Source organism: Arachis duranensis, chromosome 5, assembly GCF_000817695.3.
Source record: "Arachis duranensis cultivar V14167 chromosome 5, aradu.V14167.gnm2.J7QH, whole genome shotgun sequence".
Lineage (NCBI taxonomy): Eukaryota > Viridiplantae > Streptophyta > Magnoliopsida > Fabales > Fabaceae > Arachis > Arachis duranensis.
In genome coordinates, this window is record NC_029776.3 from 32,585,664 (window position 1) to 32,595,179 (window position 9,516).

The 9,516-nt window shown below is 34.9% G+C and overlaps 1 protein-coding gene and 1 long non-coding RNA gene across 2 annotated transcripts; both read right to left on the reverse strand.

Moving 5' to 3' along the window:
* Positions 1–528: 528 nt before the first annotated feature.
* LOC107489093 (uncharacterized) lies at positions 529–2,265 on the reverse strand. Its single transcript, XM_016109867.1, has 3 exons — positions 1,597–2,265; positions 1,134–1,430; positions 529–675 (listed from the first exon to the last, which is right to left on the reverse strand). The coding sequence occupies exons 1-3, from the start codon at positions 2,263–2,265 to the stop codon at positions 529–531; spliced, it is 1,113 nt and encodes a 370-aa protein (XP_015965353.1).
* A 5,511-nt stretch (positions 2,266–7,776) lies between these two features.
* Positions 7,777–8,915, reverse strand: LOC110281717 (uncharacterized). The gene is made up of 3 exons (XR_008009259.1): positions 8,634–8,915; positions 8,022–8,112; positions 7,777–7,880 (listed from the first exon to the last, which is right to left on the reverse strand). It is a non-coding gene; the product is annotated as an uncharacterized LOC110281717 (long non-coding RNA).
* Positions 8,916–9,516: the final 601 nt, after the last annotated feature.

Here is a 9,516-nt window from a genome sequence, read left to right on the forward strand (position 1 = left end):
CTCCTCTGGGATCAGTTCCTCCTGCATCACCTGCATAAATGAGTTAGTTGTAAAAATACCTTGCCTATCATATTTTCACACCACTATGTCCTCTCTGTTATGAACTAATTTCATAGGTCTCAAAACCTCATGCAATGCACTCAGGAGTTCCAACTCCCATTGGAAGAGATCTCGTCTCCATTGGAAGTTCCAAATCCACTCAAACCCATCCCAAAAACCGCACTCCCCTATAACGGATCCACATTGGTTTGAAACAGAGAAAAGCCTCGGGAAGCGATCCTTCAGAGATCCACCAAGCAACCATACATCCTCCCAAAATCGAGTCCGACGCCTGTGACCAACCTCCATGGACAGGCCTGCGACCATCTTATCCCTTAATTGTTGGTTCCTGATTTGTAATTGGCAAATATCCTTCCATGGTCTTCCTCTAGTAGGCAGTTCTTGAGTCGACAGTGGCTAATTGGGGTTCAGATTATGACAAGAACATACGATCTTTTTCCACAGTAGGCACTCTTCCTTTGCAAATCGCTACCACCACTTAAACAACAGCACTGTGTTACGAACTATAGCATCCCCAACTCCTAGCCAACCTAATTTCTTCAGCGCCTGCACCACTTCCCACCTTACTAATGCCATACCAGTCCTACCCTCTTCTGAATTCCACAGGAATCTTCTCTACAGCAAAATCAATTTCTCAGCAACATCTTTTGGCATCTTGAACAAGCTGAAATAGTATACTGGCAGACTGTTCAACACTGATTTGATAAGCACCAACTTCCTAGCTTTGTTTAGAACCTTGGCTTTCCACAAGCTGAGTTTCTCCTCCACCTTGTCTATTATAGGCTTTCATGTCTTCACCAACCTCGGATCATCTCCTAGAGAGATTCCAAGGTATTTAACTGGAAGGGCATCCCCCTTACAACCTAGCAAGTTACACATACTCTCGACCCATTGCTCCTCACAATTAATTGGAATCAGGCTGGACTTATCAAAATTGATACTCAGGCCTGACATCAACTCGAAGAATTGCAGAAGCCTCTTGTAATTCTTAATAGTCTCCTCTTCTGGTGGGCAAAAGAGGATAGTGTCATAAGCAAACTAAAGGTGTGACAATGTACACTATCTCTACCAACCAGCAACGGTGATATACGACCATTACTCACTGCCTCTCCAATCATTCGGTGCAGTACATCCACAACCAGTACAAACAAGAACAGAGATAGTGGGTCACCTTGTCTCAAACCTCTTTCCATGTTGAAAGGCTTAGACGGCGAGCCGTTTATCAGCACCGACATAGATGCAGTAGCTACACACTCCATAACCCATGCTCTCCATTTATGCCCAAATCCCATATTTTGCAGCACAATGTTCACAAAGCTCCACTTGACACTGTCATATGCTTTTTGGAAGTCAAGCTTGATTATGGCAGCCTATTTTTTCCTCAGTTTAAGCCAGTTAACTGTTTCGCACGCAATAAGCACCCCATCATGGATTTTCCTTCCCTGTACAAATGCACTCTGGGTCTCTCCTACTAATGCTGGCATCACTAATCTCATCCTCCTAACTAGCACCTTCGAAATAACCTTATACACACACCTCTACCATACTGATAGGTTGCAAGTCTTTAATCTCCTTCGCACCTATGAATTTAGGTGCCAGCGCCACCCAAGTGATATTGGCATCCGCCGGTAGCCTGGCCGTCTGAAAAAACCCCATCACTACAGCCGTGAATTCAAAACTAATCTCATCCCAACATCTCTTGATGAAGTTCATGTTGTATCCGTCATACCCTAGCGCCTTGGAGGACTCACAGTCCCACACAGCCTCTCTGATCTCCTCGGCCGACGGCATCACTTCTAGAGCCATTGCATCCTCCTCACCTATTTGAACCACCAGACCATCTCTGAAACGCATAATAGGAGAGTCTTCCTGATGATATAAATCCTTATAAAACTCTCTGATAGCCACCTTTATTCTAGCTTGATTCCGAACCAGCCTGCCGTTGATAACTAGAGTATCAATCCTATTGTTCCGCCTTCTTGCTGAAACTATATTGTGGAAGTATCTTGTATTTCTGTCCATATCATTTACGTGCTGAGACCGCGACATCTGCTTCCAATGTACTTCTTTTCTCACATACCATCGCTCACAGCACTTAACCAATGCCTTTTTTCTAGCCTCCAGTGTTCCATCATATATTCTATTGCTGACTATATCATCAATCCTCTTGATCTCTTCCTTAAACTTTATAATTTTCTTATCCATCTCACTGAAATTTTCCTTATGCCATTTTCTCAGTGGTTCTGTCAACGCCTTCAATTTATCTGTGAACTGTAGCTCTCTCAAACCTTTTCATTTCTCCTTCATCATTCTGAGAAAATCCTCATACATAAACCACGAATCAAGGTTCCGGAACGACTTCGCACCTTCTCTCAACTTCCTACCCTCCACTATTAACGGACAGTGATCTGACAAACCCTTTAGTCCACCTCGTATATGTACTATAATACATATAAAAGGAAGCTTACTATTTATATAAAAAAGATGCACATCATAAATATTTAACTGCGCCATTTGATGTATACTAAGTCAATTAACTCCTAATTTCCAACTTAAATTACTTCATCAAATTATTGTTACATGAATTATTATTTTTAATAAATATAATTGTACAAGTTATATATCGTTAAATAACAGATTCATAAAATAGTTTCACGATATGCATAATTTGAGCTTGTAAGTTAAGAAAAAGTATATGATATTAATATATTATCTGTTAATTTATTATCAACAATAATTAATATCAAAGAGATTTTTAATAGAAGACATATTTTTAAAAAGACATACTCAGAAGATATATTTACAAAAATATTTTTATTAGATATTATCATTAAAAAAATATTTTTATTAAACATATCCAAAAAATACTTCTATTAAACACCGTTATAAATAAAAATTTGCAGAAATTAATAAAATTTTTGTTAGTTACGTAACGAAATTGATAAGTTAATTACTATATGCAACTAATGTTCAAAATTTTCTAGCCACTATGCATATAGGTGACGTTAGAGTGTCTATGGTTATAGTAATTATAGTAATTATTAATGCTATTAAAATTAAAGTTATATTTTTTATAATTTAAAATACTTTTTCTTTTGTTTTTTAAATTATAAAATGTTATCAAAAAGAAAAAATGTTAATTTAATTTCAGCAATATCTTTTAAGACTCCATGACTAATTCACTATTATTGCCACCGTAACATAAGCAACATAGTCGACACCTTCTAATTTTACTGATATGATATTCACTATCTTATCCTTTGCATTGAAACCATTTATGGAGCGAAATTTCCACCTTATAGTTGATATTCTATATGCTTATTATAGGCCGTTATTTTTTCTGATAGTCCCCAAAACCAGTGTAACTAACTAACCCACCATGTGAATAATAAAGAGAATTAGAAGAGAATCTATTCTATAAATATATGAAAATAAAAAATAATGAAATAGTTGGTGGATGACAAAGCTAAGGTTTTAGAATATGCTTAAAGTAAAAGGTTAATCTTGCATGTGGAGAATATATCCCTTGAAAGTTAAAACTTACGATTTTTATCAACATTTTATAAATGATCCAAAAGAAGCTTCCACTTTTTTTTTAATTTGTTTTATTTTATTTTTGATATGTCAGATCTCTTAGAATTTTTATTCTAATTGTGGTCTAATTTGTTAATATAAAAATTAATTTAGGTGGTGTTGTAATTATTAATTAATTATATTGGCAGTTAGTCTCTTTTTTGATGGAAAGAATACGACTATTCATAAACTTTATAAAGTTTGAGTCCTCAATTCTGATTACATAATAACAAACAAACACACGTTGATTCCATCTGAGCACTACAATATTTTTTGCCTAAGGTAACCCTTATTCGAAGCAACATTTAATAAAAGTTGCCTTAGATAAAAAAATACAACCTGTTTTAAGGGTTGCCTTTGAGTAAGACAAAGATAACAAATCTTTGGTCACCCACAAAAATTGTTGTCTTTGATATCTAAAGCAACACTTAAAAAATATTACAATATAAAACATTAAAGACAACATTTTTAAATAAAAATACAACATTTTATAAGGGTTATAAAAAATTGAATAAATAACTTTTATAAAAAGTTGCCTGAAATCATTCATAGCTAAAAATTTTAGAGGAAAACTTTTAATCATATTCCCTCCAAATAATTATTTCTCAATCAAATAACTTAGAAAAAAAAAAGAAAAGCTACTAGGTGATTTCCATTGCTTCGTTCATCACTGCCACCCACCATTCGAAAAAAAGGGAAAAGCCCTAACTCTCCAAATCAACCTAGACGGCGCGACACGAACAGCAGCAGGTCTCGACCCAGACGGCGCGACACGAATGGCAGCAGGTCTCGTTCGCGTACGAGAGCAGGTCTCTGTCGGCAACGACGCGGTGCTCCCTTTCATAGGTGTCGGCGCGTTTCTCTCCTCCACAGGCGTCGGCAAGTTGCTCTCCTCCTCCTGTCTCAGCTCCACGTCGCAGTCACCTTCGAGAAACCCCTTTCCTTCTTCCTCCTCTTCCCCTGTCTCGCCTCCTCCTCTTCGCAAGCTCAGACAACACTACATGCAGCGGTAACCCCCTTTCGCCTCCTCTGCGTGTTGCTTGGTAAGAAGCTTCTGATTTTTACTAAGAAATGGATTTTTTGAATACTTTGATTTTGAATGAAAATTGGAAATGTTTTGAATTTTAGTATGAAAATAAAATTTTTGAATGCATTTATTCTAAATTTTCGCCATGGGAATGTTCTGAATGTACTGAATTTTAGTAATACATAAAGCTGTTATATCATGTATTTCATGTTGATGCTGATTTTACATTGATTCTTGCAGTAAACCCCCAATTGAAGAGCTGCACCAGTTCTTGAAATTCCAGTTGCCAAAGCTATATGTGAACCCATCACAGGTAAACATTTTCCTTCTTGGCCCTGGACATCTAGCTATTTCTTGGCTCACTACAACATTTTCAGGTTGAGGCAACATTTAAAAAGTGTTGCCTAAAAGCTGATAAAATGTTGCTTTTGATCTATAGTAACACTTTTGGACCTAAGACGACATTTTTAGGCGGCGTTGCATATGCAACCGTTGCCTTAGATCAAGGCAACACTTTTTTTGTTTCAAAAGCAACGCTTTTGAGAGCAACACTTGGTAAGTGTTGCCTTTAGTTGAAAAACAACAACACTTCAAATGTATGTTTGAGACAACACTTTTTCAGTGTTGTCTTTTCTTTTATATTTTGGCCACTACTAACAAGTGTTGCCTATTTGCAATAAAATACAACTCTTTTACGTGTTGCTTATAAGTTTGAATTCGCAATACTTTGAAGTGTTGTCTATTAGTTATGAATATGCAACCTTTTAAAGCATTGCCTTTACTTTTGGATATGCAACCTATACAAGTGTTGCCTTTTTTTTAGAAATGCAACCTATACAAGTGTTATTTTTTCTTTTGGATATGCAACCATACAAGTGTTGTCTAATATTCAAAATATGCAACTAATAGAAGGGTTGCCTCTTTGGTAAAAATAAAAGTTACTTTTGTAATAAAAATACACAAAAATAAATTATTTAATAAATAAAGAGACAAAATAACTAATAATAAAATTCTAATTAAATAGATATTAAAAGGTTTAATTAGTATTTCAAATACATGTTCATCAATAATTCTCAACAAAATAATAAAATTCTTGTCTAATAATAATTGTCATAACATAATAGTAATTAATATTTATCAAAAAAATATCAATTTACTTGCATATTTTATATCTATGCTTGACTTTTTCCATATGCTAAATCTGCAAATAATACACAACAAAAAAGTATAGTATTAAAACTGAAAAATTATAATAAATATTTCTTTATGATATTAAATACTATAGATATAAAAGTAAATTACCAGATCATACTTTAGGATCTTTATACGATAGGAGAAGCAAATTAAAACATGTTTTAAATTAGCAAAACAAATTAAAACATGCCACTCAAACACAAATTACAACAAATAGTACAAGTTTCAAATAGTTGTGAACTTAAAAATATCTCCCGAAGAATCCCTGTTGACCTCATTTGAGACCATAATTACTTTCTAAACCCAAAAGCATAAAATAGTAGTTATGTCATTTACCTCAATACAAAACTCTCCAGTTTTTGGTTCCTTAGCAACTGTTGCAGTCAATCCAGCAGCAGATGATGATTTCCCAGATGTATAAACAGATCTTTAGCGACCATAAAACAATTGAACCAGAAAATGATTGTTATATCCAGTAAGAAAAGCAATATTTGCATTGCTAATAATAGTAGAAGACAGATGTGTGGAGTCTCAAAGAAGTCACCTGAATTGGAACCTTCACTTTCTCAATAAAATTATTGAGACGTCCAATTTTTGAGTCCACGGCTACTTGTCTCTTATTTTTCCAACGTTTAATATTGGATTCATTGGTGAAAATTACCTATAATAAACAATAGCGAGACAATAAACAGCATATAGAACCAGAAATGCCATTATTATCTATTCATTTTAGTTAAATTGTGACCATCACAAGATACAAATAAAGGAGGATGAGCATAGAAGAGTTCTAAAAATCAAACAAAATTCTACAGCCATTTTTTTTAAAATAAAACAGATGCACCAGCTTGTACCCATCCTTGTATAAGCTTTGTAGTTTATCAGGAATTGAAGGATACATGAGGGACTAAACGTCTGCACCCACTCTGTAAATAAATAAATAAATAAATAAATAAGCTTCTTAATACATCATATCAATAGGTTGTAATTTATAAAAGATATTAAATCCAACAACATCAATAAATATAATAGCAAATCTTAGACTTCAGATTCAAGCATACTTATTCACAGCATTTTTTGCAAGACACCCATCAAAATCAAATGCAGCAATTTTACTTTAGTCATTCAGGCCATCATCCTGCAGTTATAAGAATCCATAACATAGAATAAAGTGGAATGGGTGAAAATATATAGGCTGCGTGAATTTTGGACGATTGAGTACCTCATTTTATTCAACTGGCTATCTACAAATCTATATCAACCAGAAGATGTAATGCTGCAAATTCTGACCTGTATCTATTTGATAAAAAAAAGTACCCAGTAATCTCACCCGTTCAGGATATATGATTGTCTGAAATGCTTTCTATTTTGGTAAGAGGGTAGCATCTTGTATCAGGTAATCATTCATTGAATATAGGAAGCGCAAAAAAAAATAGAGAAATATAGAAATAGTTTAGAGGATAAGAATTAAGACCATAACAATATAAACATGATAGACTTTCAGTTTTTCACCATTAGGCACTAAAGCCATTACTAGGTCATCAAAATAAACAAGAGAAAGGGAAAATCTTACCTTGTACTTGCTCTTCACTTCAGAAACTAAAAAGTTAATATCCTCTACTACTTCAATGTCTGATTCACACAACTACATGCAATAAACATGAAGAACAAAGGGAGTTAACAGTAAATCCAATTTAAGCCGATGTATATCATTTGATGGAGAAAACAAGCATTGGCAAACAACCTAAACCAACAATTTGACATCCAACCAGCCAAGGGTGTTGGCACAGGTGCTGGAGTAGGTTGAAAAGGCTATACACATTAACCACAGAATAGTCCAGCACCAAAATAAGAACCAAAAGATAACAATATGTAATGCCTATGAAACCAAATCAGTAAAGTAGCCCACCCCATGTGCACCAATAGGAGGAAACCGTCCAGCCTTTGACAAGGATCCTAGCAGCAGATTATTAGCAGGAAATAGAGCTCTTGCACCGTTGGGTTGTCCACATGAGTGATCCACAAATCACTGAAAGGTGAAACTTGACATTTAGTTAGTTAGTATATTACTATATCAAGGATCATAAATAGAAAACCTTGGTACCAGAGCATATGGTCGTACAATGCAAACATTAAAACATAGAAAACCAAATACAAAAACCTAGATAACCTTTTCCATGATGACGAGAAGCTGGCATCCTTGGAAGAAAGCTAAGAGAACTGTGTCTTGGGTGATCGAACTTCCTATAAGACATCTTATCCTAATTCAACCATAAAAGAAGAATTAATTTGTAAATGCATATCTAACATGACATAACTGTAACAGATCCATCAAAGTAACTAAAAAGGCAACATGAATTATAACATTGTCTGGAGTAAATTAATTAATATCCACAATATCAAATGCACATAGATCAGAGCATACATTTACAATCGAATACTACCGGAGGATAAAATTAGAGTGAAAAAGAGTAACATTTTTGTTGGAAGATAAGTATGAAAATAGTACAGCAGTGGTGGCAATGCATTTTTGTTAAATATATCTATGAAAAGAGTTCTTACACAAAAACTGAGACATGTTCTGAGAATTTATGACTGCAACCACTACTATACACCAGCATAAGCAGCTACTACCAAACCAACACAAGCAAAAATTTTATCAAGCACATGTCTACATCACAACAGAAAGGCACTCGGTTTCTAAGTTTAAAGGTGCATACAATCAAAACATACATATACTCAGTTGCACACAGAAGATGTAAACAGCAATAGAATTGATTACCGCATAGTCCTCTTGTGTAAGATGCATTACAATCCATGTATTGAAAATAAATAGAATTCCTATTGACAAGAATTGAGTAGCTGAAATCATGATATCCACATTTCACACACTAAGAAAGAAGATCAGCAAGCCATGTTATGTAAGGTAGCATCAGAAAAAAAAAAGAAAGAATGAATGAAATACTATTTTATCGAAAATCTAAAACAGTTAAATTAAAATCACATTGCTAAATTGTGATTACTGAAAAAAGAAAAAATAATTTAAATCAAAACCTAAGAGCCACTTGAATTGAAGGTGCACGACAAATTGGTAGAGTGTTTGTCCTTTGACATGTTCGAATTCGAAAATGCAAAAACAAAGAAATGAAGAAAAGGATTATGTGAGCTTCTTCAATCGATTAGAGCATATCAGAGGTTTCAGAATGGCAGAGTAAAGCAGAGGTTTCAGAACAGTGCGAGCAGAAGAACACGGCGGAGCAGCGATAGAGTCGATGACCACGGTAGAGATCGCGGAGGCACACTGATAAACCCCGTTTTGACGGTTTATCTTGTATTGATTTTAAGAGATTTTAATACCTTTTACCCACATTTATTCAATAAAATAGCATGGTTTTGTGATTTTCTCCTTATTTGTGCTTAGATGTGAAAACATGCTTTTAGACCCTTAATTTGATGGTTTTAATCTCCCTTTGATTCTACTAGATGCCTTGATATGTTTGTTAGTGATTTCAGATTGAAAAGGCTAGGAATAGATCAAGGGAGTGAAGAGGAAAGCATGCAAAGTGGAGAAATCATGAAAAGTCAAAGAAGTTGAACTCGCCCATGGACGCGCCAGCGCACTGTACGCTCACGCGCACCTTGCGAAATGGGCCATGGACGCGTGC